At 40.0% G+C, this 26,917-nt stretch overlaps 4 protein-coding genes across 5 annotated transcripts; 2 read left to right on the top strand and 2 right to left on the bottom strand.

Annotated features, from left to right (window-relative positions):
* The first annotated feature begins 1,046 nt into the window (after positions 1–1,046).
* LOC146664646 (titin-like) lies at positions 1,047–11,040 on the top strand. The gene is made up of 4 exons (XM_085411852.1): positions 1,047–1,212; positions 1,658–1,754; positions 2,255–8,521; positions 8,678–11,040. Exons 1-4 carry the CDS (start codon positions 1,192–1,194, stop codon positions 8,710–8,712), a joined length of 6,420 nt encoding a protein of 2,139 aa, XP_085267978.1. The 5' UTR covers positions 1,047–1,191; the 3' UTR covers positions 8,713–11,040.
* A 117-nt stretch (positions 11,041–11,157) lies between these two features.
* Positions 11,158–13,301, top strand: cib1 (calcium and integrin binding 1 (calmyrin)). The gene is made up of 7 exons (XM_085411855.1): positions 11,158–11,314; positions 12,014–12,048; positions 12,142–12,241; positions 12,409–12,562; positions 12,668–12,786; positions 12,910–12,998; positions 13,084–13,301. Exons 1-7 carry the CDS (start codon positions 11,264–11,266, stop codon positions 13,103–13,105), a joined length of 570 nt encoding a protein of 189 aa, XP_085267981.1. The 5' UTR covers positions 11,158–11,263; the 3' UTR covers positions 13,106–13,301.
* Positions 13,081–15,369, bottom strand: rccd1 (RCC1 domain containing 1). The gene is made up of 8 exons (XM_085411854.1): positions 15,051–15,369; positions 14,742–14,957; positions 14,485–14,644; positions 14,249–14,370; positions 14,072–14,173; positions 13,813–13,983; positions 13,703–13,732; positions 13,081–13,588 (listed from the first exon to the last, which is right to left on the bottom strand). The coding sequence occupies exons 1-8, from the start codon at positions 15,256–15,258 to the stop codon at positions 13,407–13,409; spliced, it is 1,191 nt and encodes a 396-aa protein (XP_085267980.1). The 5' UTR covers positions 15,259–15,369; the 3' UTR covers positions 13,081–13,406.
* A 788-nt stretch (positions 15,370–16,157) lies between these two features.
* On the bottom strand, positions 16,158–24,395 carry unc45a (unc-45 myosin chaperone A). Of its 2 annotated transcripts, none has more exons than XM_085411850.1 (19): positions 24,248–24,395; positions 23,941–24,133; positions 21,789–21,964; positions 21,614–21,703; positions 21,311–21,478; positions 20,927–21,095; positions 20,630–20,800; positions 20,277–20,448; positions 19,849–20,149; positions 19,670–19,764; positions 19,375–19,516; positions 18,900–19,040; positions 18,647–18,774; positions 18,513–18,579; positions 18,236–18,349; positions 18,020–18,135; positions 17,343–17,460; positions 17,102–17,257; positions 16,158–17,013 (listed from the first exon to the last, which is right to left on the bottom strand). In XM_085411850.1, exons 1-19 carry the CDS (start codon positions 24,269–24,271, stop codon positions 16,726–16,728), a joined length of 2,829 nt encoding a protein of 942 aa, XP_085267976.1. In that variant the 5' UTR covers positions 24,272–24,395; the 3' UTR covers positions 16,158–16,725. The 2 variants fall into 2 exon arrangements, with proteins under 2 accessions (XP_085267976.1, XP_085267977.1); XM_085411851.1 differs by having other exon boundaries at positions 23,937–24,133; positions 24,248–24,383.
* Between the last annotated feature and the right edge of the window lie 2,522 nt (positions 24,396–26,917).

The following is a 26,917-nucleotide window of genomic DNA, read 5'->3' as shown; positions in this document are numbered from 1 at the left end:
GTGTGTTTGAGTTCAACAATGTTAGATCCACTTCAAAGAAAGTTTCAATAACGCCAGTTGACAGCAGCTATCAACAGCAAAAAACTGCAGCACTTACCGACAGGAAGTTCAGGATATCCTAAGCAACTCACCTCAGCAATGCTGTCATCAGGCAGAAGTGAGCTTCACTGACTCATCAGCTCACATCAGCTTTCAGTTTTACAGCCTCCTCCAGAGTAAATAGATATGGACATATATTTACAGCTAAGGTAAACAGTGGACTGACAGCCTACACTCACTACAGCAGCCACCATAGCTAGGATTATGCACTTAAATTGGGATGGTTAAGAAGACAGAACTCAGTTGATTGCAATCTGCAATCTATTGACATCTAGTGGTGATATTCTACACACTACACCTTTAATAGAATGGATCTAAAACTTTCCCTGGCACACCCAAGTTTAAAGCTTCCTCTTCCTTTTTAATACTTCTTTTTTGGCTGCTCCCTTTGTGGTCGGTATAGCAGATCACCTGCTTCCATCTCATTCTATCTCTAGAATCATATTCTGTCATACCAGCCCTATGTGCTGTTTGACTACATATATGTACCTCCCCTCTGGTCTTTCTTTTCTCCTCCTGCCTGGAAGCTCCATATTCAATATCCTTTGTCCAGTACAACCCTCCTCTACACATTTCCAAACTATGTCAGCCTTGCTTCTCTAAATTTGTCTCCAAACTGTTCAAACTGAACTGTACTCATTTCTAATCCAACAAAAATCTTAGCTGAAGCCAAAAAAAGTGTCAAACACCCACAATATTTATCAGTCACGAACATTGAAAAGGTCAGTAAAATAAGATTATTAAGCTTTTCTTTGCCTGCCTGTAGGTGTGTATTAATACCTAAATATGAAGTTACAGGGAAAACCCTCTTATAACAGGAATGGTACGTGGACAATATTTAAGTGATGAGACGTTTTCCATTTATCTCTAGCTGAGCCATGCAGGCTAAACTAATTTTGAAAGAATGAGCAGCTGGCCAATCCACCGCCATGCTTATTTTAGTCACTGAATGCTTTTGCAGATAAAGCAGGCAGTGATTGGCAGAGTTGTGTATCTGTGTCCTAAACGTTTGGGGCTCACAGCACTTTGGGCATCTTTACCAACAAACTGATTAACAAGGGATCTAAATTTTCAGTTTAACTAAGAGAAACAATGGAAGAAAACAAGAATGAGGTAAGAAAGTCATCTTAAACGTCATTGTAATAGAGTACAGAAAGCATTTAGGGATCTTCAAATGTCCTTTTAGTTGAGTTATTTTTTTCTGTGCATGTTGTTGTTTGCATGTTAAATGGGAGCCTTAAGACTTAAATAATAATAATACAGCTTTAATGTGTTCGTCAGAGCAGTTGGCAGTCTGGTTGGCCATGTCTGTAGTTATTTTTAACACCTTCAAGTGTTTCGGTTACACACATCTCACTCAGCAAGATAGCCTACTTTCTATTCTTGTTTAAAACTCACTCAGAGGGCTTTCTTTAACAAATTTAATACAGACTTTAAGCTACCAAATAACCAAATCAATATTATAATCTTGGAACAAGGTAAAATGTATTTTCCTATTTAAATGTATATATTTAATCTCATTTTCACTAACATTAAAAGTTACCCCTCTCTCTTATAGATAGGAAAGAAAGCAGAAGATGAAGCTCACGTTCTAAATATAGACATGACACGGGATACTGAGGTTTCCCAGTCACCCTCCACTGTTATTGTTGAAGGTATGTTGCACATTCATCCTGTCTCTGCGGTGCATAGATTGCATGTATTCGTACTTTGTTATAAAGTTAAGTTAGAAAATGTTCAACAAATTATTAATAATAAATTCCATTAACATGTCTTTGTATTGAAGTATATAAAAGAAGGATGCTTCTCCCAAGATCAGTTTGTTTCATATGTTGATTAAAATGCCTTAGATAAGCTTAAATAACTAGCACAGTGTTAGTTTTTAACAGTGTAAAAGCAGTAGATTAGTTTTAGAAAATCCTCAGACATATATTTTTGTCATTTCTTCAATGTACAATACAAATTGTACATAAAAGCTGAGAAATATGCCAATGATGCCTCTTGTACATCGTCTTATTATCTTTTAGGAGATACCTATGTCATTTCCAGTCATATATATATATATATATATATATATATATATATATATATATATATATATATATATATATATATATATATAATTGTAATTATAGCTTGTTATTCTGCACTACAGGCCAGCCTTCTTCTGCTGCAGAAAATGGAGAAATCAGCCCAAATGTCCAACCCACCCCCATCACAGATAAGGAAAATGCTATTAAGCCAAAACTCCAGATTACTTTTACAACATTCACTGTCAAGAATGGTGAAGAGTTAAAAGTAGAGGTCCCAGTCTTGGGGAACCCAGCACCAAAAGTTGAATGGAAAAAAGATGGCCAGGGAGTAAAAGAGACATCAAGGCTAGAGATTTCAACCACACCGTCATTAACAGTCCTTCATATCAGACATGCTATCAGGGAGCACTCTGGTCAGTACTGTGTCACTGCAGCCAACAGTGCTGGAAAATATACAGGGGAAATCACCGTGGTTGTTCTTGAAAAGCCAGACCCTCCCACGGGACCTGTCACGATTGATGAAGTCAGTTCAGACTATGTTACCATCTCTTGGGAGCCACCTGAATACACAGGAGGCTGTCAACTAGACAACTATGTAGTGGAGAAACGGGAATCTACAAGTATGGAGTGGCAGACTGTTTCTGCAACTACAGTAAGAACCACAATCAAAGTTACCAAGTTGAAGACAGGAAGTGAATACCAATTCAGAGTGTTTGCAGAAAATAGATATGGAAAAAGTACTGCAATCACATCACCCATTGTAGTTGCACAATATCCATTCAGTGTTCCTGCTGCCCCAGGCACCCCCTTTGTTTCCACTGTTACAAAGTACAGCATGGTGGTTGAATGGGAGCCTCCAGTCAGAGATGGAGGCAGTCCTGTCATTGGCTATCACCTTGAACGCAAAGAAAAGAACAGCATTTTATGGACCAAACTTAACAAATTTGTTATACCGGATGCTCGCTTCAAAACAAGTGGGCTTGAAGAAGGTATTGAATATGAATTCAGAGCCTTTGCTGAAAATATTGCAGGGCTCAGCCCATCTAGCAGGATATCAGAATGCTATGTGGCAAGAGACCCCTGTGATCCACCTGGTAAACCTGAAGCCGTTGTCATTACGAGAGAGAACATTACACTCCAGTGGGCAAAGCCCAAATATGATGGTGGAAGCAGTATTACAGGCTATGTAGTAGAAAAAAAGGAGCTCCCAGATGGCAGGTGGATGAAGGCAAACTTTACAAATGTTATTGAGGATCAGTTCACAGTCACATGTCTGACAGGAGGACAAAGTTATGAATTTAGAGTAACTGCTAAGAATGGGGCTGGTGTTTGGAGTCCACCTTCAGAATGTGTAACCATCATTGCACAGGATGTTATTGAAGGACCCACAGCATCAGTTGATCCTAAGTTCAAGAGTACTACAGTTGTTCAGGCTGGAGAGACATTCGTCATTGAAGCTGATTACTTTGGAAAGCCTCTTCCAGCAGTAACATGGTTGAAAGAAGGAAGAGAAATCGACAAAGTCACACCAAGAATGGAGATCAAAACCACTCTCACACATACAACCCTGACTATCAGGGACTGTACACGAGCAGATGGGGGACACTTTCTCTTAAGCCTCACTAACACTGGTGGAACTACTTCTGTCCCAGTAAATTTGAAGGTCCTGGATAGACCTGGTCCTCCTGATGGACAACTGAAGGTAAAAGTTATCAGTGCAGAGAAATGCAGTCTTCACTGGAATCCCCCCTTAAATGATGGAGGTGCAACTGTTTCTCATTACATCATTGAAAAAAGGGAGACCAGTCGTGTTACATGGACAGGAGTTGAAGCTCATGTTGAAGCTCTCAGTTACAAAGTAACAAAACTGGTACCTGGCAAAGAATATGTATTCAGAATTGCTGCCGTGAACAAATATGGTGTTGGTGAATTTTTGGAATCAGACCCCTTAATTGCACAAAATCCTTTCACACCACCAAGTACACCTTCTACACCTATAGCTACAGCTGTGACCGGTGACTCTGTAACATTAACATGGGAAAGGCCTGAGACTGATGGAGGTTCAGAGATTGATGGCTTCATTGTGGAGAAACTTGACAAAGAGGGTGTCAGGTGGACTAAATGCAACAAGAGAAGACTAAATGATTTGCGTTTCCGATGTACTGGGCTCACAGAGGGGCATTACTACCAGTTTAGAATACTTGCAGAAAACGCAGCTGGTGTGGGTGCTCCCAGTGATCCAAGTGAATATATAAAAGTATGTGAAGCTACTTACCCGCCTGGTCCACCAACCAACCCCAAAATGACAGACTATTCTAGCAGTACTGTGTCTCTGACTTGGTCAAAACCAATCTATGATGGAGGAGCCACCATCAGTGGATATGTAGTAGAGATGAAAGAAGCAACAGATGATGAGTGGATTACATGCACACCAAGCGCAGGTGTAGAGGACACAAATTACACTGTGAAAAGACTGAGAGAAAATGCAGAGTACAATTTTCGTATTTGCGCCATAAATGCTGCTGGTGTCGGAGACCATGTGGATCTACCTGGGTCTGTGGTTGCAGCCGAAAAAGTAGAGGCACCAGAGATTGAGCTGGACGCTGCCTTGAGGAAGATTGTCAGCGTTCGAGTCTGTTCCACTTTACATCTCTTTGTTACCATCAGAGGAAGGCCAGAGCCTGAGGTTAAATGGTCAAAGGAAGGTGACACCCTCAGTGAGCGTGCTCAGATCGAGGTAACAAGCTCCTATACTGTGCTACTCATTGAAAATGTCAACAGAAATGATACTGGGAAGTATGTGTTGACGGCTTCGAACTGCTGTGGCTCCAAGTCAGCATTCATCAATGTGAAAGTTTTGGACTCTCCCAGTGCACCAACAAACTTGGAGGTTAAGGATGTAAAGAAGGATTCTGTGTCCATCTCTTGGGAGCCACCTTTGATTGATGGAGGAGCAAAGATTTCGCACTACATTGTAGAGAAGCGAGAGGAGACTAGAAAAGCATTCACAAGCGTCTTTAGCAACTGCATGAGGAATTCATATAAGATCGACAATTTACAGGAAGGATGCTTCTATTATTTTCGTGTCCTGGCTGTGAATGAGTTTGGCACTGGGCTGCCAGCAGAAACCACGGAAGCTATTAAAGTCTCTGAGGTGCCCCTGCCTCCTGGCAAGATCACACTCAACGATGTCACATGCAGTAGTGCAAGACTCTCTTGGGAAAAGCCAGCCCATGATGGAGGAAGCAAAATCACATGTTATATTGTAGAAATGCAAGCTAAGGGAGATGACACATGGACAAAATGTTCAGAGAGTAAAGCGCTCGATGCAATTATTGATGGCCTGACAAAAGGAAAAGAGTACTTCTTTAGAGTGTGTGCAGTGAATGAGAAGGGAAAGAGTGAGCCAAAATGCCTGCTGGCACCTGTGATAGTAAAGGATACCAGTACTGAGCCTATGATCAGTCTGCTGTCCAACACATTCAGTGTGAAGGCAGGAAATGATTTAAAGATCGATGTTCCATTTAAAGGGGTACCACCACCAACAGCAACCTGGAAAAAAGACGGCAATGCACTGAAAGAGACAAGCAGAGTAAATGTGAGCACATCTGACACGTCATCTCAGATCATTATCAAAGATGCAACCAGGATAGATGTTGGTGTTTATGAGGTGACCCTGAACAACTCCATTGGAACCACCTCTGCTCAAATATTTGTTAATGTTTTTGAAAGGCCTGGTCCTCCAGCAGACCTCAGTGTTGATGGTGTCAGTGCTGACTTTGTGTCTCTGTCATGGCAGCCTCCACATTACACTGGTGGATGTCAAATCACTAATTATGTTGTTGAGAAAAGAGATACAGGCAGTACATTATGGCAGAGTGTATCAGCTACAGTTGCAAGAACATCAATCAAAATTTCCCGTCTGACACAAGGCACTGAATACCAGTTTCGTGTTGCTACAGAGAATCGCTATGGAAAGAGCCAATTCACTGAGTCAGAGCCTGTTGTTGCTCAGTATCCCTTCAAGCCACCTGGCTCACCACCCAGTCTTCATGTTGTGCAGGCCTCAAAGTCTGTTATGGTCATTGCTTGGAGCAAACCGGAGAGTGATGGCGGCAGCCCTATTATTGGGTACCATATTGAATGCAAAGATCAAAGCAGTATTCTGTGGAAAAAATTGAACAAAAGCCCAGTGACGGAAAACCAGTATAAGGTGACAAGTGTTGAGGAGGGTCTTATATATGAGTTCCGGGTGTGTGCAGAGAATATGGCAGGTGTTGGACCCTGTAGCAAGCCATCTGATCCTGTAGCAGCTAGAGACCAGTGTGACCCCCCAGGCAACCTCACTGTCACCAATATAACTAACACTTCAGTAACTCTCTTGTGGGACAAGCCAGAATATGATGGTGGCGCTAAAATAACTGGTTACATTGTTGAGCGCAAAGAACTGCCCGATAGTTGCTGGCTTAAGTGTAACTTCACAAACTTATTGGACACCTTCTTTGAAGTGACTGGCCTTACAGAGGGTGAACAGTACAACTTTCGTGTTATTGCAAAGAATGCAGCGGAGCTCTTCAGTCCACCCTCTGAAACAACCGGACCTGTCACAGCACAGCACAATGTAGAGCCACCCAAAATTATCTTGGAAGACAAATTTCGACAGGTAGTGGTTGTCAAAGCAGGAGACCTCCTAAGAATAGAAGCTGTCATCTCAGGCCGCCCCAACCCTACAGTGTTTTGGCTGAAGAATGGTAGAAATATTGGCACCACAGGACGAGTTGAAATAACCGCAACAAAAACGCATACCTCTCTGCTTATCAGAGAAAGTGTTAGGAAAGACTCTGGGCAGTATACTCTTACTCTCCAGAATACAGGGGGCACCACATCTAAGGCTATCACCTGCAAAGTACTAGACAGACCTGGTCCACCTGCTGGACCCCTTGAAGTTTCTGGACTTTCAGCAGAAAAGTGCACCCTCTCATGGGGAACTCCTCATGAGACTGGTGGGGCGGAGATCATGTACTACATTGTTGAGAAATGTGAAACCAGCCGTGTTGCCTGGACCCTTGTGTATGGTGACATGATGTCAACTACTTGCAAGATAACCAAACTTCTCAAAGGAAACGAATACCTGTTTAGGGTGAGGGCAGTCAATAAATATGGTGAGGGTGAGACTTTGGAAAGTGACCCAGTCAAGGCCATGGATCCTTTTACCATCCCATCTGCTCCAACAGATGTTGAGGTCACAAGTGCAACCAATGAAGCGATGACTATTTGCTGGAAGACGCCCGCCTCTGATGGTGGCAGCCGCATCAGCGGTTACATTGTAGAGAAAAGGGAGAAGCAGGGCATCCGTTGGGTCCGGGTCAATAAGAAGCCAGTCTATGACCTACGAGTCAAAGCCTCTGGTCTGCATCCGGGATCTGAGTATGAATTCAGAGTCTTTGCTGAGAATGCTGCTGGGCTAAGTGAACCAAGTTTGCCATGCCCACTCACCTTGGCAGAGGATCCAAAGTTTCTTCCTTCCCCTCCAGTAAAGCCCACTATAATTGATTCATCCAGATCTTCAATCACTCTGTCATGGAACAAACCGGTGTTTGACGGTGGAGCGGCAGTTACAGGGTACAAAGTTGAATTCAGAAAATCAACAGAAGAAGACTGGACTGTTGCTGTTCAGAACACAGATAGGACAGAGTTTACAGTAAAGGGACTCACATCGGGGACAGCATATGTTTTTACTGTCAGATCCATAAATAAAGTTGGTATTAGTGAGCCTAGCCCAGAAACAGACCCCGAAGTAGCTACAGAGCGAGAGGAGAAGCCTGAGATTCACATTAACCCTGAGATGAGAAAGACTCTGCCTGTTAAATGTGGCAGCTCCTTCACATTGACGGTGCCTTTCACAGGCAAACCTGTTCCCAGTGTGTCATGGGAGAAAGCAGATGTTGATCTGCGAGTCAGAGGAATGATCAACATCACGAGCTCTGCCACCTCTATCACAGTGGAACGAGCAACACGTGATGACTCTGGCAAATATACTGTCAAACTGCAAAATGCTGCTGGATCTGCCTCTTTGACCCTAAATGTGAGGGTTTTAGATTCACCTGGTCCCCCGGCTCATATAATAGTTAAAGATGTGACTAAGAACTCTGCCACTGTTACCTGGGACATTCCTGAGAATGAGGGAGGGTCTCCCGTGAAGAACTACCTTGTAGACATACGAGACATCAGCAGAACGGGATGGATAAGACTTACTGACAAGTGTCGCCGATTGTCTTACAAGGTGTCCGACCTGGAGGAGGGAGGAATCTATTTCTTTAGAGTCACAGGAGAAAATGAGTACGGGATTGGGGTTCCAGCTGAGACCAGAGAGGGAACAAAAATGACAGGTAACACTTAAGATTAAACACACCATCAGCTACAAAGCGCTATATAAATACAGGCCATTTACCATTTACCATTTACAAGAATTCTTTCACAAAAATCCATGTTAAAACCTCACTTGCACACTTTTACATGCTGTTTTACCTCTGTTTTTGCTTTAGATACAACAGACTGGGAGACAAATCCAGGAGCCTAGCTTGCCCCACGTTAAGATAATCATCTCCTGAAATTTGGAGATATTCATCGGGGTTTTTTTTGTTTTTTTTATAAAAATAGAATACATTCAATTTTGTTTTAAGATGTTCTTTGTCGATTGAGTTCAAATCAAAACATATTTTGTAAAACGAAGGCAATAAAAAAAAGTTATTATTAATAGCTCGTGCTGGTGAACAACCATTCTGAGGAATTATGATGTATCAGTTTCTAACTTTATGGTTCAAACGTCTTTATTTATGTAAAGGAAAACAGTTTCAGGCAGCACACAAAAATTCAGAGACTCTGGAATTCTGTATTGCTTAAGGTTATCCCTGCTGGGATAAAACACATGCAGATATGTTTTGGTCTTTTGCCTGACATGAGAGTCAGAGTATAACGAGTTGACAAGTTAGTCTCATGTCCCTGTACTTTTCTGTCTTTTGTTTAGGGAAGTAACCTGATTAAACATGTACATCATATTTATGCCAAAGATTTCTTCTTTTTTTTTTTCTTTCTGAACATGTCGGACAAACATATATGTATGCTTTGGGTTGACTTTATAAAAATTCTCTTACCTATGTTATTTATGCTGACAAAAGACAAGACAATATTACTTTATAGGAGGTAGGAAAACCAGCAAGAACACTTTTAATCTCAAAACCATAGTTCTACATCTATGTTTGCTTTTTATTTTACTATTTCTGGAGGAGTTTAGGAATGGTTAAATAAGAACTGACACATTAAAAAAAATTCCGTTCTGTATTAAAAATACAAAAAACAAATTTTAAAAAAACGTGAAAAAAGTAGATTTGTCCAGGTCAGGTTATACACCAAAGATGGAGGAGAAGAAAACATGGAGGTAAATTCAGATTCAAGATATGAAGTATCTATGTTTTATCATCTGAGAGGGGGTCCCCTTCACCAAAGAAGCAAGAACACAAAGAAAAGAGACAACAGAATAAGCATCCTCAAGCCCCATCTCCTGAACTGAAAACACATGAAAACATGGATAAATGTGCTTATTTATTTCTGATATGTGTGTGAATGTGTGTGTGAATGGGTGGATGACAGGTTGTGTAAAGCGCTTTGGGGTCCTTAAGGACTAGAAAAGCGCTATACAAATACAGGCCATTTACCATTTACCATATTGTCACAATTTCTTCTTGTCAGCAGATTTGACATGCAATCCTGTTGTGTCCAGACAGATGACAATAAGCCAGCTAAACAACAACAGTCGACTATAAACTAAAATTATGGTACAGTCTAAGTTTTAAGTTTCTGATCTCCATTGGTTGACTAAAACAAGTTTGTCATATTATAGCAGCCACCATAGTTACAATTATGCACTTGGATTGGGAGGGGTAAGAAAACAGAATTCATTTGACTGCAATCTACAGACATCTAGTGGTGAGATTTTACACACTATTACTTTAAAGATCATCAATTAACCTAACCCCACTGATGCTGCATGTCTTTGGACTGTGAGAAGATAGTAGTAGTCACCCTCATACTGAATACTCATTCAGTTTCAGATAAGTCTTGGTTTATATTAATTTAAGCAACTTTCTAAATCTACTGAAAATAAATAGTGATGTTTTTTGCAAATTAATCTTTTTGATATCTTTGCTTAAATACACTTTTAAAGTAATAATTTAAACAACTACAAAGAGAATTAAGCCTTTGTGAGCTAAGGAAACAATTTAGTATTATTATTTTTAAATAATACAATAGGATTGAATGGATTACTATTATTTTTAGATTATGACATAAATGTGTCCAGTAAATACTCAGGACCATAGAAATGTTGTGCAATAATATTTTATATGTTTTAACATATGTTTGTAATGTTTGTTTTGTATTTATGATTATGGGGTTGCAAGTATAATTAATTGGGTTGCAGATCAGTGATAGTATTAGAGGGTGTGTTGTTGTTTTTTCAGAAAAAGATGCTGTGTAATTTAATGGATTATGAAAGTCAAGAATAACCGTAGTTATACAAATAAAGAAAGGAAACATTATTTTGTCTTCTTTGGTAATATGTGGAACTGGGTTGGACTGGTTAGAGTGATACAATCTACTGTGATACTAGTGATTCTATCACTAGAGACCCCACAATAATAGGACTCGCAGGGCTTTATTTTTATGCTACGAAAATAAAAGCTACTCCTTGTACTTGAGTACATTTCACTGCTCACGTCTTACTTATAAAAGTGTTTTTAGTATCCTTATTTATATCAACGACCTTTACCCACTTCCAGTCGGTCTCCTCTTTTATTTTGTTATCTCAACGAAAATCAAGTAATGATGACAAAATTGTGAACAGGAACCAAACTGAGTTTTTCCTTTTTTAAACTTTCCAAAGAAAAAAAGGCCACTTTTTTTAAGGTTTTGCATATACGTCACTATAGAAACCGCTACGTTACACCCGACAAGGGGAGGACGCTTCTAGTCAGAAACCGGAAGTAAGCGAAGCAGAAAACATTAGCCGTTCAGTAGTTTTGCGGGTTACTGTTAACTACGGCAAAGTACAATTTGAAGTTGAAAACTTCGACATGGGAACTACGGCGAGTCAACTTTCGAAAGAGTCGCTCTCAGAATATCAGGTAAGTCCCGAAAGCAAAGTCTCCACAGGCAAACTTTACCTATTTTCTTAATGGACGAGTGGAAGTGTTTTTTACGCCCTGTAATAACGTTAAAGGAAGAGCGTAATAGCTTTGTTAGCCTGACGTTTCAAAGGAGAAATAAAATGATAAGCGTCCTGGTGCTCAAATAACCAGTATTATTTACATTTGTAGTTGATGTAATTCGTATTGATTATATGTAACGTCTGCGGAAATACTATTAAAAACAAGTTACGGTCACTAGCCTAATAACAACCAATACTGTTGCTCAGACTCTTTAAAAACATCCGTTTGAGGGTAAAAGTTACAAATTTATGTTAATAAGTGATTGTTGTCTTTGCACTGATGCTTACATTTACTTTGCCTTTGTTTTGGAAGAAGAAAGAAGCGCTTATTGTTACTAAACTCAGAGAAAATGTATTCATAAATATATGTGTTATCCTTTTATCTCCTGTTTGAACAACTTCAGTAATTAAAATCAGGTACGCACTGAGTGGGTCCGGGCTGTCTTGTCTTTGTTTTGTTGTTCATTCAAAGCTCAGTTTGAAAACTGTTTATTATTGTTTAATGTATCACTTTTTATATGCTTTTATTTTTCTTGTTAAATTAAGAAGATGCCTGTTTATTTGAACAAGAAGCTCTTCAACTTCTTAAAGGACTAATCCCTACATATATTTTTAGGAGCTGACCTTCCTGACAAAACAAGAAATTCTTCTGTAAGTGACAAGCTGCAAGTCATCATACTAACAAAAAATTTTGTCTTCTGCTGGTTGTTGTAATGTGTGATATATTTTTCTCTTTTTTTGCAGTGCTCACAAGAGATTCACAGAACTGCTTGAGAAACATGAAAAAGAACAAATAGATGCCAGAGTACCAATAGGCAGGATTATTACTCTGCCTGAGCTCAAGGTGAAAAGATTTTAACAAAGCATATGCATTACATTGTTTTTATGTTTTGTTTTTTGCGTTAATGCTTGATTTCTATGTTTATGGGATTATATTGTAATTCATGCTCTGAAGGAAGTGCTTCAGTGGCTGGTAATCTGTTCTGACCTTTGTACTCATTCCCGTTACAGTCCAACCCCTTCAAGGAAAGAATCTGCCAGGTGTTCTCAACCTCTGAACAAAAAGATGGAAGCCTCACTTTTGAGGACTTCCTGGATCTTCTGAGTGCCTTCAGCGACTCTGCTACTCTGGAAATCAAATCCCACTATGCATTCCGCATATTTGGTAAAAAAAAAAAAAAAAAAAAAAAACGTTGATAAAAAGTGATATAGTTATTTTTGCACACAAATATGTCAGTCTACGAAATGCTAACCAGTCTGCTGCTTTCAGACTTTGATGATGATGGAACCCTTGACTGTGCTGATCTGGAGAAGCTGGTTAACTGCTTAACTGGTGAGACAAACGATGCAAAACTTTCCTCCACGGAAATGAAGCAGCTCATCAGCAACGTGAGATTACTGAGTTTGTCTTTATAGTTGTAAGGGGTGGTTATAAACTGCGTGTGGGATGGTATACTGATGTGTCAGTAAGCCTAACAATGTCTTTCTTTTCCATGTCTGCGTGTTGTTTAGATTCTTGAAGAGTCAGACATCGACAAGGACGGAACTGTGAACCTCTCAGAGTTTCAGCACGTCATTTCAAGGTCACCAGATTTTGTCAGGTAACTAGAAATCCAGCTGCTCCAAACACCAATAATTATTTGCATTTATAAGTGTCCAATTGATTCTCATTTGATTTATCCACAGTTCCTTCAAGATTGTGCTCTGAAGACTTCCAGTGGACCTTGGAGATGCATGCACCTTTTTAATTTTAGTGTATAATTTTAAATCAGAACAATTTTAATTACTTGCCTTAAATTATATTTACCTGTGGATTTTGCTGCCTTAACTGTTTTATGTAATTTGTCAAATATAAACCCTTTTTAAACATCTGTTTGAAGAAAAAATAAAAGTTTCACCAAAAAGTATTGAGTTGAGTTTTTATAGAGAAAAAAAATGAACAAAGAAACTTAGTTAATTCTTTGTGTTTGTAGGAGAAATTTACAACTGTTGTCCAAAGTTCACTGTGCTTAACAAGTGCATTTTGTGCTATTTTCAGCACAAGCTACTTCCTCCTTTACAGCAGCAGCAAATGTGTTCCATGTCCCGCACACCACATCAAGCACACGCATCTGCTCAGCCCTGAAAAACTCCACACGCTGCGGCTCATCCGAACTAGTTACTGTTTGGTGTCCAAGCTGGCCGTATTCCCCTGTAAAGGTAATAAAGGTAAAGATGCCAAAAATCTTGGCGTTCACTTTGATTTGAATGATACTGCTTTGAGTATTTCACTTAGATGTAACACATTTCTAAAACCAAAACTCACCCCATCCCCAAGTGTAGAGGTCACCAGTGGCTGAAAATAAGAAATTGTGACACGATGATTGCTAGAAAATGTGCATCCCGGTAAAACAACTGTCAGAAGAGATTCCTTACTTGTTACTGCAGCTGTGTGGCGGGAACCACAGCTTACTGCTCGGATTTCACATGATGAAGAGACGTCCAGCAGAGCGGGGAACGCCTGGATTGATATGAACACATCTTCATGCTCCTCTTCCTCCTTTAGCTTTTCATCTGGTGGTGTGCTGGTATCACAGCATAATTCTCCTGTTTGATAAGGTCAGTGGTTCAAAATGGATGTAAAAACTGCCTCTTCAATAGAACTCTTTAAAGCAGTGCACATTTCAGGACAGACCTGTTTGTTGACTAGTTTTCTGCTGAGATTTCCTCAGACCTCGAGAAGGAAGTCCAAGCTGGCCGCTCTCATTCCAGCCCCACACATAAAGGTCACCCCCATCTAAGAACAAAAAGATCCTCTTCAAATCCTTTTCAAACTGATTGTAACTTGTCCAAATCTTTATTTGACATTTACCACTAATGCAAGCTGAGTGCCAGCCTCCTGTAGCCACATGGGTCATGGGCATCCCCCAGAGTGCCTCCACTGCTCTGGGCTCCTCCTCAGAGGTGAGCCCTCCATGCCCCAGCTGACCATGGCTGTTACATAAACACATACATGCATAGGAAGATTACTTATGCTTATTTGTTGTTTATGCATGAAACTGCTGCTTCTCACATGTTCAACAAAGACATATGTGTGAGTGGCTCCACCTGCCCAGTCCCCAGCTGTACACTGCTCCAGTGGCAGTAAGAAGAACAGCATGCTCTGCACCCAGTGCTAGGCTCCTGGCTTTCAGGTGTCCTGGTAAGGTGCAGTAGAAGGGAGGCTTTAAGGCAATGTAACCTCCAGGGACCAATGGCAAATTCACATCTATAAAAATAAATAAAAAGTAATATTGAGACTCTGTAATTTCATACATCATTATTAATGTCTGTCTAGCCAGATAAGATATTAGCATACACATTACCAGAGCCCTCTGCGTCGGTTTTTATATCCATGCTCCATGATGGACTCTTCTCCCTCTTCTGCAGATCCCAGGTCTCAATCCTGTCTGGGAAGGCCAGGGTCAAGTGCGATTCACTGATGAATACATCCTTACAACCACGGCTCTCTATTTTAGAAATACCACAGTCCTCGCTGGAGACCGATTCCCCAAAACCTGCCAAGCTCAGGCAGCTGTCTCCTGACAGAAACAACAAACAACAAAACAAGAGCTAAGCTAAAGCAATAGATGTATTAATCCTCAGGACTTAGGCGATGTCTTTGATACACTCACCCTCTAAATGTAAAGATGCTCTTCGACTCCAGCTCACTCTGATCTGACTTGTCTTCAAGCAGCATCTACTTCTATCCACGTGACTGCTGAGCTCTGCTGGGTGACTTATTTTGACTTGGTGGGGCGCGCTGCTACTTTCTCCTCTGCCTGACTTTTCCTGGACACATATCTGTCCAAAGGCGTTGAAACCGAAGCCAAACCAGCGCATCTGAACACCGAGCAGCTCAACAGAAGCTGTTCGCAAAGCTAACCTACGATTGCGCTTATTTTTATTTTTTTTTAATACAGCAGGAGCACAAGCGGCGAGAGATGATGACGAGTGGCGAGGGAGGAGCATGTCATTTAAATCGTCTTTAAAGAGACATACACCAAGTTCATGTTTATTGACAGTATTTAAGGTTGCTCTGTTACTACACGTTACACCGAGATTATTGTGAACAAAAGCTGTGCATCAGGCATATACCTCGGGCTTTTCACAATGTCTTATAAATAGCTGGCTCACTAAGTGTGAAATGTGCGTGCGCATAAACAGTTGTACAATAAAAAGTTGTACAGACATGGAAGGGTTGGCTTTTTTGATCCAGATTGTTATGTGGCCTGGCTCACTTACGTAGCAGATCAGCTGGACTGTACATGATCACTAAACTAAATTGAGTTTGAAACCCCTGCCATAAATTATAAAATGTGTGCCACAAACTTTGATAGGACAACTTGTGTCACATTTCTTATTTAGTTTGGAAAGTTGTAGAATGGCCATTTTAATAATATAAAAATTCTCAGAGCAGTCAGTGGCACCCCTCATCCTCCTAGCAGATGTACCTATGATGTCAGTTTCAAAATCCTTTCTTCTGTTATTTCATTCACGATATTTTCAAAAAAAAACCCCAACAGATTCAGACTCATCGGAGATTTTCAGTACATACACTTAAGGTATAAATTTGAAACTCCTACATTACTTCATTGTCAAGTGATCGCATTCAAAGAGTTGGGTATCCATATTGCCTGCCCAGTAGGGCTGAGGGATAAAAATAGTTGGGCATCCCAGCACTAAAGCACCATTATAAAGTACATCTAGCCAGGTGGGATATGGAATAAAGTAAACAGAAGTGAGGATTGGTCATTTTTATTTATTTTTTTCATGTGTTCAGTTAAAACGTATTAAAACAACAAAGCACACTGGGAATGTGTTGGATTGTCAATAATAGTGATAACAAACATTTAAACAAAAAGTAAATTTTATAGTGTAAATGAAATGTTTCTATTTTTGCTGAATATAAAATAAAATATTGAGAAAAGTAGTGTGCACAATAAAAATAAGAATGTGTTTGTGGGACTAATAATGACACTCAAATGAAATATTTGCACATATATAGGAATGGTCATTTTTAGTGGAAATACATGGAGGAGAAATGTTGGTCTCTGGGTGGAATACACACTTTTGCCAGACTTTAACAAGCGTACAATCAACGTTACACAGCAGTCAAAAATCATTTCTGTGCTGTTGGTTCTTCCATTTGATACCATTCTTCACTACATCCCTTATTGCTTTTAATCATTTTTTGTTAAGACATATGAGCCCATTTCCTGCAAAAATGAAATTACTTCACTGGTCCAATATAATGTTCAAAGAACTGAAACGCTGTCAGGTGGCACATCCACACACTGCACTTTGTGTTCAGGGTTCAGTTCCTGAGCTCTTCTCCTTTTCTTCCCTGTTTCTGATGATGCCGTACTCCATTGCTTTATCCAGGCAGTTCTGAGCTATCTTCGAGACGGCATCTGGCATGCCCTCTCCTCCCTTTGCAAGGACGGAAAGAATCTCCAGAGCTTCGCTCTCTATGAGTTTCTCAGCCAGACTCTTCTCTGCCTGGATCATGTTCTGAACTATGACCACTCCACGATGACGTAGGTCAGGTATTTCACTGAGCAACAAAGCCTGCACAATTTCTAGCCAGTGGGTTGTCTGAGAAGATAACAGAAGTCATGTGAGCAAAAATAGAGTAAAAAAAAATAAAATAATGGTAGCGACACTACTGGAGTGCTTTTCTTACAGTTCCAGGGATGCGAGCGCAGAGTTCAGGATGTTCGGCTGTCAGCATGGCCAAGGTTCCTGCAGCAGCTTTCCGCAGCCTCCCGTCATCCTCTCCGCTATAAAGCACGAGCAGCTTCAGGCGATCATTTCCTGTGGCCAGGTAGAGCTTCTGCACCTGAGGATGCCACACAGCACAGCCGCTACTGTCAGTTCAACCGGTATTCATGTATTCAAAGACTTGTTAATAAATTATCCCTTACCTCAGTATTTAAAACCAAGTTGCACATGCACTCTGTGGCAGAAGCTCGTACAAGGTCATGCTCCTCAAACATGTAACCTTCAATTTTAGGTACAGCTTTCTCCTTGATGATCTTTTGCCTGTGAAAGTGTATACTTAATTCAGAAAACTGAAAAACACTTATGAAACTGCGCTGATCAGGATAAAAGATGCTTTAAAAGGCAGATATAATGTAAGTTTTGAAAAAAGTAAAAAATAAAACAGAACAAGGCATGCTTTGCATAACTGCACAACTTCAGCGTTAATTATCAGCTTCTACAGTGAAAACAGCTTTGACAGGAAATTGGATTTCAGTGGTCAACAGAGACTCTAAATGTTTCAGTCTTTGGAAAGTTGCCATACAAGAAAATTACTGCATGTTAATCAAGTCTGTGATTTAGTCTATATTAAGTCTCAGTCACTTGTGGTCACCCTGGAAGAATTTAAAAACAGGTTTGATGGAAGGATTTCACACCATCTAAATACTTTATGCTAAGCAATAAAAGTGACACATGTATTGATCTGCAAAAGTAGCTTTGCAAAATGCAGAAAATGTAAAATAAATAAATAAATAAAAGTATCCTAAATGTAATGTTCTGGAATGAAAATAGACTGTTTTGTATGAATACTTTTAGTAGAGACTCCCCCCTAGTGGCGAACCTGAGTCTATCGTTGATGCCAGCCAGGTTTGTGAGAGCCATGAGTGCCTCAAAGTTCTGCAGCAGGGTGCACTCAAGCCTCAGAAGGCTGGTTAGTGGGCGTACCACCTCATAGATCTGACCCCAAAAAATACACAAACAAACAAAAGCAAGATAATGTTAAAGAGTTATTGTATTTTTTTTAAGTTAACTTGTGTGTTACTGTTTGCATTTTTACCCTTTCTCCTGGAAAGGCAATCTCCGGGTTAGACGTGATGGTTATTTTTGCCAGGGCTTGTGCAGCTTTGATTTTTCCTGCATCTGTGTTGTCGGATGCAAGTGGGATCAGAGCCTTTTGGAGGAGAGCAGCAGACATAAATCATTTAAGCCTTCTGAAGTGTGGTGCTTAGTTAAGAGTGTAGGCTAAACCGAGTGTATTTTAGAATAGAATAGAAAAAAATCTTTTAATTGTCCCACAAGGGGAAATTTGGGAAATTTTTATCAGTACACTCTACCTTTCCTCCACCCTGTGCCACCACTGTGCCTCTGTCTTCCTGTCGCTCCACTAGGGCCAAGAACACCCTGCCGTGAAAGATTATATTAACCAGAAAATCTACAGAAAAAACAAGACTTACTGCCATTTTCCTACCTGGCAATACATTCCCTACAAGCCTCAGTGAGTGCAGGACTCTCCTGTTTGACCATGCAAACCAATGCAGACACCACACCAGCCTCCAGCAGCTTCACCAGCCTTTTCTCTACATAGGAAGGTGCATCCTAACATAAAAAAAAGCAGGCAGAAATATGAATCATAACCAAAAATAATTGAAATGAAGCTGTATAAAATAAATATTGTGCTATGTTAGTTCTACTTGAAAAGAAAAGGTTAATTTTAGTATTACCTTGGGATGTTCCTCAGGTACATGCTGCTTTGCATACTTGGCCAGCTCCACCATTTGAGGGTCTGGTTTCTCCACATCATAACTGTTGGTGCAATTCACTAATGTAGAACCCACAGCAAAGAGCACAGTCTTATCCTCGGACTGCAAAAACACACAGAAAACACAAAAAGGGCATCAGTGCATTTCAAGCATGGATGACAATCTGGTCCTGTGACATGAAATAGTTAGCAATAGTTACTTAGATTTAGAACAAATGAGTCCAATGAGAGACAGGAAAGGACTACTGATTAACTGGTCAGCGCTATAGACAGGACTAACACTGCCATCTAATGCACCGTGAAGGTGTGTGCCAAATATGCTGACGTTTGGTTATGAAGAATCAGACCCTGTTAACTCCACAGAAGTCAGAGTGGAGAAAATATAAGACTTCAGTTTAAATTCTTTCAGCTATGAGGAAAATAATGATGAGTTATACCTTTGCAAGGTCAAACATGGCCAGCAGGGCATTCTTGTCTTCCACCAAGTCTTCCTTTACATCTGCATCAAAGGTGAGGTAGGCGAGACCTTCCACAGACCAGCGGCGGGAAGTTGGGGGGAGAGTCTCATTACACAGCCACCTTACAGAGAAAGAGATAAAGCTTGTCAGTTATTTGAAATCCAGTAATCCACTCAAAACCTGGTATTTAGATCAGGTTTTGCAGATGTACATCAAGCATGCTGCATCTCTTAATCTATACCTAGGGCTTAAGATTCAATATAAGCCAACATACTTCCTGCACTGCTTGGCAAGCTTAAGTGTAGATCCCTCTGCAAACTGCTTCATGCTGAAATCTGTTCCTCCTGCTGATCCAAGCTTGCACAAACCCTGTGCAATAGCCCACATACACATAGCTGTTATTTTCATCTTTATTTAGAAGTGTTATTTTCTAAAACTATCTGTGGTACTTACCACTAGGGCTCTCACACGTATCCTGTCATTCTCGCTCTTCTTGTATAGGTCCTTTAGCAGGGACACTCCGTTGGCTGTGATAAATGAAGCTCTCTTGGCTTTGCCTGCAGCATGGATTAGAGCCTCAACCGCTACCTGCTGGTGAGTAACATCTTCGGAGGCACACAGCGATATCACGGCATCCATCATTCCTGACATTTCCAGAGTTCTGTTACCCACATCACTCGGCCCTTGTAGAAGCACTGATACTGTCTGGATGGCTCTCAGCTTGCCGTCTAGGCCAGGCCGGCTGAAATGTTGCCTGCCCACAACAACATTATATTAGAAGAATCAATCAGTTTTCATGCTCACAAAGGACTTGTGATGCAGTTCTGGAAAAAAGATCTAAACGAACAAACAGTTTAAACAAGCTTCCTTGGTCAACTCACTGAACATATTCTTCACATAGTTTGTTGAAGTTCTCCCTCTCTTTGTCACTCTTTAGGTCATCATAGAGTTTGCTCAGCAAGACTGAACAGCTCATGTGACTGTTGTCTGTAAGAGGTGGCCCTTCTGAGATCTCTGGGACAGTCCCAGCCACTTCCAGGATTTTCTTCAGCCCTGTAGGAAAACAATGAGTCTCTAATTCATATACAGTGATAACAGATAACATCAGTTATAAATTTTCTAACATAGAAAAATGAACAAAATAAACATGCATCTTTGTGTCACGGTAATGCATGCCTTGGTATCCACCATGGTTTAATAAATTATTTGCCTACATGTAGGATGTGTTTCATACCCTGGTCTACCACCCATAACGTGAGGGAGTTATCTGGGTTTTTCAAGGATTTGCGGGGTACTTGTTTGACAAGGAGATTTATAGCGCTGTCTCTGCCCGGTCCTGACACATTTGATGCTGGCATCATTTCCAAAAGGTGTCGTAACATTGACCGCAGCTCCTTGGATGGTTCTGTGTTAAGATTCATATAGTGAGTAACAATTAAATGTAAAGAACACAGAGCCGACACACACAAAACATTTGCTAAAGGTTAACCTTCAGTGTAACCAAGTTCCCAATATAAGTATCTAAACTCACCAGGAAGTATAGCTTCATCTTTTCCTCTGATCTCTCTTTTCATTCCCTCTGTCAGAGCTTCAAACATCACCTGTAGCAGATGGCAGGCAGCCAGAGACACACTTGAAGCTCCTGATCCCATTACCGCACACAGCTGCTCCATTCCCAACTCATTCACTATTGCCATAGTCTGGAAATTCAAAGAATGGACATCAGCAATAATGAACTGCAAAACAACTGAGTGACAAGCACATTGAACAGCCTGCTCTAGCTTCACATTAATGATGGATGGAAATCAGAATGCATATAAACCTTTTTTTTTTATATAATTCCAAACTACAAAAATATAAAAAGCGACTTTAAAGATGAAGCAAATAGTAATCTCAAAGGAACAGTCACACTTACTCTAGACTGATGTCCTGTGCACAAACCAACCAATGTCCTGAGAGCAGAAAGTACAACATCCTCCAGCTTTGACTGCAGAAGTTTCTGAATTAGCTTCACTCCATCATTACGGAAGATCTGTTCAGCTCCTGCTTCCTCTCGAGATAGCACCACTAGATTCTGAGCAGCCTGAAATTGATTGAAGGATTTGATTATTTTGGTGCCGTACAGTTTTACAGACGCATTAGCATTAATGAAGAAATATCAGGCGCATCAAGAATGAATTAGAGGAATGTATTCATCTGCCTTTTGAGTTATTCTCACCTTCTGTCGATCGCACTCTTTAGTAGATGGATCTAAGAGGAGGGAGAACATCTGCTGCACACGAGCATCGGTGGAGTTTAGTTGTGCTGACTAAAGGGTTAAGAGAAATGATTTCGATTAGCAAGATACAATTTAGAAAATAAGTTTATCCACACCTTTATCCACATCACACCACCTTTTGCTGAATCTGTGCTCCCAGCTGTCTGAGCAGATCCTGGAAAGCTTTATTTTTGGGCTCCAGTTGGGCACATCTCTGAGCATCCAGAAAGGCCTGGTCAAACCGGCCAAGTTTCTGAAATGCCTGGGCCCTCCGAAATCTGGCTTTCACATCACCTTGGTCAGTATCGAGTGCTGGAAAGAGACAATAATAATATTCATCAAAGCTGCAAAAGCATCTGTGTAAAGACACATTTCATGCAACAATGTCCAGAATGCTGAAAATCACAAGTTGTGAATAATGTTATCCATTATAAAAAAAATATTTCTGCTGTAACTATTGCTCAATAAGAATTCTTTGGTCTATAATACCTACCTAATAACTAAAAGTTTGTTTTTGTTAAGACAACATAATGATACTGGTGACATATATACCATTATAATTATGTTGTCCATTGTTTGTTTAATTATTATATTGCAGGAAAAGATGCTTGTATGTAATCGACGTCATCACACTGTTTGGCCAGCAGAGCGCATTCAAACTCCATTGTTTACAATACTCTCAGTTTGCACCACATGCGGCAGAGTATCAATCAAGTAGTGTCTTCACAGTAAGTAAGAAAAGTCAGTAAACACTTTCACTTTTTCAATATAACTTAAATATAATCTAGATATACCATAACATTAAAACCACTGGTTTAGGTGTCCCATTACTACCAAAACAGTTACTAGGTCATGGTCACAGGATGGCTGGTGAAGTTTTGCTGTCTGGTACTGGGATATTGGCAGCATAACCCTTTCTTGGTACTGTGGATTGCAGCGTGAGGGCCTTCATGTATTAGTGTTGTTCCACTCAATCATGTGATAGGTTTGGATGTGGGCAGTTTGAAAGCTGGACCAGTGCCTTTGGCTCTTTATCTATCTAGCAATTTAAATCTATATGTATAAAGAAAATATATACACAGTATGAGTCAGATGAGCTGATCTGTAGAAAATTGTCAGATTAGTAGCTCAGTTTAAAGTTGTCATGCTTCTTTGGTTTCTTTTCTATTTTTTAGCATCTGAATGAATGAAATATAAGGCCATCTGTGCGTATATATGCTTGTGCATTATGCGCATAGATTCATTTGTATGTATTTACAGAGGTATTGCAAATTACCTTATTGTTAACTACTCATATACACAAAGTACAGGTTGATAAGATATTTCTGCACCTTTTTTGTTTGCCTCGATATGACTGTGGAATTTATTATGATTTTACATATTCTAACCCATACATCGTAATATAAGTGCACTTTGCAACCTCCGTGCCTTTCTCTTGTCTTTTATAGATTACTCCTGTTTCTTATTTATTCTTGTTGTCTTACTATTTATATTTGTTTCCTGCATAGTTGGCGTGGAGCACCCACAATTTCATTGTACGTGTACAATGACGGCACGGTGGTTAGCACTGTTGCCGCACAGCAAGAAGGTCCTGAGTTCAATTCCACCATCAGGCCGGGGTCTTTCTGTGTGGAGTTTGCATGTTCTCCCCGTGTTTGCGTGGGTTCTCTCCGGGTACTCCGGCTTCCTCCCACCGTCCAAAGACATGCAGCTTGTGGGGATAAGTTAATTGGATAATCCAAATTGCCACTAGGTGTGAATGTGCGAGTGAATGTGAGTGTGTCTGTCCCTGTGTGTTAGCCCTGTGACAGACTGGCGACCTGTCCAGGGTGTACCCCGCCTTTCGCCCTATGACAGCTGGGATAGGCTCCAGCGCCCCCCGCGACCCTGAAAAGGATAAGCGGAAGCGAATGGGTGGATGGATGTACAATGACAATAAAGGGCTATTCAAAAGTGTACATGGCGAGGTTCCAGGAGGATGACTGTTATCATTATGGTCATTGTGCAAGTGCAACCTTTATAAGGTTGGACAGGATCCAAAAACCTCCAGGCAGGAAGTTACTTTTATCCATAATTGTTAATGTGACTGGCGAATATGGATAAAAAGAACACAAGCCAATATTCATATTGTGAAACTATTTGGATGATGAATGAACTTTAAACCGCGTAAAATAGGGCTAATTTGAGCACTAATACGGACTATTTTCTTTAATTTCAGCTAAGTTGTGGGCCGCGATGAAAGAGAAGTTATTCAGTGATGTTGAGAATAAACAAGAGAACATACCGACCTTTCGAGGCATCAGCCTCTGCCTTGCTGTACTCCTCCAGCTTAAGGTAGCACGCAGAGCGGTTACGGTACAGTACAGCTTTGTCTGCATGGCTGTCAGTCAGCTTCAGTGCTTTGGTGTAACAGCAAACAGCACCTTGCATGTCTCCTGCCTTGAAAAGAGTGTTTCCTTCCTCTTTCAGGGCGGCGGGGTCCTAAAGTAAAGACGGGGGGAAAGGTAGCAGCGGGATCAGAGAAACTTCGATCAAATGTATTTGACTGAAATTAGCTAAGCTAGGCAAAAGTAGCGAATTGTTTCTCTACATTACCTTTTCTTTTTCAGTATCACTCATCTTTAAGGTGTCGCACACAGTATAATGCAAATATGTAGATTTATTTTACTATACGTGGTCGCAAACACCGCTAACTCCAGCCAAACATGTTACATCTTTCTACACTTCCGGGTGTCGGAGCACGTTGACGACGTGCACCGCTCTTCTCGCCCACGCTGTATTACCATAAAAGGAAGAGAACAGCTACAACGTTTCTGCCTCCATCTCCACTTTATTTGGTTATATTTCCATTCCATGTGGCTTTCTTCAGTCCATGCAGACACAGAGAGTTATATCAGGCTACTTATGTCATAAAGAGGGGTTGTGAAAGCCAGCAGTTCATTTTTTTCATACATTCACCATATCTGTCTGAGAACTGTAATATAGCAATATAGAACTATTTTTTAAAAAGGAATTACACATGATAAGAACATTTGGGTTGTTAGGTTGTGGGAAAATCACTCGTCTGACTGAGTTGTTCTCCACTCGCCACATTTTGTAAATGTAATCACAAATGATCAAAGTTATTGAATCAATAGAGCAGCTTTAAATTATATATTTTTAAGAATTTATTTATGTGAAGTTTTAACATAAATGTTATGACTTTTGTCATTTTTGCCTTTAAAAAAAAGAAACTAGTTATTTTGATTAACTGTATAAGTGTATGCGTAAGTCTGATTAACTAAGTACCACTCACAGATAAATTGATCTTTTACTGTAATTATTTCAAATTTTTTAGCACTGATAAATGTCAGTAACTTAGATAAGTATCCTATGTATGATGCAGGACAATGTTAAACATTTTTATGTGAACACTGTCCACTTGGGGAGGCTATTAAGCAATACAGTCTTTTATTATACTAAACTTGATCAAGACAGGAAGAAGGAACTAGTGTTTGTCTTCTACAGTTTGCATGTTGTTGTATTTATATGTTACGTGCTAGGGATTCCATTTGAAATGTTTGTGGATGTTAATTAAAAAGTTTTGCATGTCAAACTGGGTTGTTCCACAGTGCCAGTTCAGCCAAAATATGTACTTCAGGTCATACATAGAAGAACAACAACTTAAATAATGTGTTACATTAAAATTTAAGCACCTCATAGTGAAGTGATTCATTTATTATGAACCAAGGAAAACATTGTCTCACTTTTTGGAAACAAGAGTGCATTCTGAATTTTGGTGTAAAAAATAAAATAAAATAATATAATTGCAAATTAATATGTTAACCTAAGGTCAGCACTACTGCTTTGTCTCTTGCAGTGGAACTCCACAGTTAAAAACACTAAAGGACGTGTACTGCATTTCTTATACCAGTCCTATGGGAAATCTCCTTTTACCAATACTGTCTAGCACTATTGTTCGGTGTCCTCTGTCGCCTTGGAGACAAGTTTGTCACCTTTGGTCCTTGTGCTCAGGTACACCTGTTAAGGGTCTTATATTACCACAGCACCTTTGTTAATTTAGAAGAATATCCAGCATGGTGATTGGTATATATTTCCTATTGCCTGGACTTTTCTGTAAGGTCTCTTACATAATTTAGTTGCAGGAAATCTAAAACAGCACCAGGGTCCCAAAGAAAAAAAGGCCTGGCCTGAAATCAACAACAGCTGAATAAACATTTGCTCCTTCCTTTTGTGGAAAATTATGCTGTCATTACTGGTGGACTTTCTGGAACCATAGTACAGAAATAACTTAGAAAGCTTAAACATAGCAAACCACTTTTAATATTTTTTGAGACCTTATAAGAAGTTATTGTGTGTTGCGGCTGGAGTAAAACACATTTCCTGTAATTTCCTGCGTATTCTGCTCATTAATAACTGAAGTGACAGCAGACCTTCTGTTTCAAAAAACAGACTTCGATAAGCCACCAAAAAACAACAGTGTAGCTCATCATCAATGCACCATTATGTTTTCCACACAGGGCTTTGCTACTGTTGTTTACCTGCACTGTGGTTCTCAGCAGCTGTCACTGTGGCCTAAGACTCTTTGTCTGTTGGCATAGGACTTTGGCAGGGGTTACAACAGTCCCACTGCAGTAGCTTTATAAAAATTTCATAGAGATAAAACTTTCCAGCTACCTCAGAAAGAACTCTCTATTGCATTTTCTTTAAATGCCTGTGTTTCTTATAAACAAGCACAGCACTGGAAACAAAACAGGTGAATGCTAGTTATCTTTAATGCACTATCTATGTGGGATGATTTGCTTTTAGTCAACTGTTAATTATTAGTGTCTGATTTCTATGCTTAAAAGGTTCTACTGCCATAGTCCACTGAGACATAGTAGGTGAGAAATGGACAGCTACTGTCCTCCATTTTTCAGTCTCTCACATACATTAGTAGAAAAGGTCTTTCAAAAGGTATTAATAATTTTCAGAATTGAATTTGTTTAGAGCAAAGACGAAACGCTTGTACATTCTTGCTTTTTATAGGAACAGTAAAAAAAATCATTGAATCTAGTTTGCTGTGATGTTTAAAATGTAATAACAAGCAAGAGTAATTAAAAAAAAACTTTAGTATTATCATAACCAGTTTATTCCTGTGCCATTGGCGCAGCACATAACAGACTTATTAGCCCTTCTACTGTTCACATTCTGTGCCTTCAGTGTAGGTTCAGGTCAATTTTGAAATGGGCCATGGATTCCCTTATAACATATATCTTGTTTCTT

The sequence above is a fragment of the Rhamphochromis longiceps genome, linkage group LG7, assembly GCF_057381845.1.
Source record: "Rhamphochromis longiceps isolate RC_006_pf linkage group LG7, R_longiceps_female_GT1.1, whole genome shotgun sequence".
Taxonomy (NCBI): Eukaryota; Metazoa; Chordata; class Actinopteri; order Cichliformes; family Cichlidae; genus Rhamphochromis; species Rhamphochromis longiceps.
This window is presented reverse-complemented; position numbering and strand designations above follow the sequence as displayed.

Coding starts and splice junctions, on each gene's coding strand:
- LOC146664646 (XM_085411852.1), top strand. CDS start 1,192: ATGGAAGAAAACAAGAATGAG. Junction 1,213..1,657: donor TGGAAGAAAACAAGAATGAG/GTAAGAAAGTCA, acceptor TCTCTCTTATAG/ATAGGAAAGAAAGCAGAAGA. Junction 1,755..2,254: donor CTCCACTGTTATTGTTGAAG/GTATGTTGCACA, acceptor TCTGCACTACAG/GCCAGCCTTCTTCTGCTGCA.
- unc45a (XM_085411850.1), bottom strand. CDS start 24,271: ATGAGTGATACTGAAAAAGAAAAG. Junction 21,479..21,613: donor AAGAGTGCGATCGACAGAAG/GTGAGAATAACT, acceptor AATCAATTTCAG/GCTGCTCAGAATCTAGTGGT. Junction 17,258..17,342: donor ACTTGGTTTTAAATACTGAG/GTAAGGGATAAT, acceptor TGGCATCCTCAG/GTGCAGAAGCTCTACCTGGC.
- rccd1 (XM_085411854.1), bottom strand. CDS start 15,258: ATGCGCTGGTTTGGCTTCGGTTTCAACGCCTTTGGACAGATATGTGTC. Junction 13,984..14,071: donor GAAAACTAGTCAACAAACAG/GTCTGTCCTGAA, acceptor CTTATCAAACAG/GAGAATTATGCTGTGATACC. Junction 13,589..13,702: donor CCTCTACACTTGGGGATGGG/GTGAGTTTTGGT, acceptor TTACCTTTACAG/GGGAATACGGCCAGCTTGGA.
- cib1 (XM_085411855.1), top strand. CDS start 11,264: ATGGGAACTACGGCGAGTCAACTTTCGAAAGAGTCGCTCTCAGAATAT. Junction 11,315..12,013: donor AGTCGCTCTCAGAATATCAG/GTAAGTCCCGAA, acceptor ATATATTTTTAG/GAGCTGACCTTCCTGACAAA. Junction 12,242..12,408: donor TTACTCTGCCTGAGCTCAAG/GTGAAAAGATTT, acceptor TTCCCGTTACAG/TCCAACCCCTTCAAGGAAAG.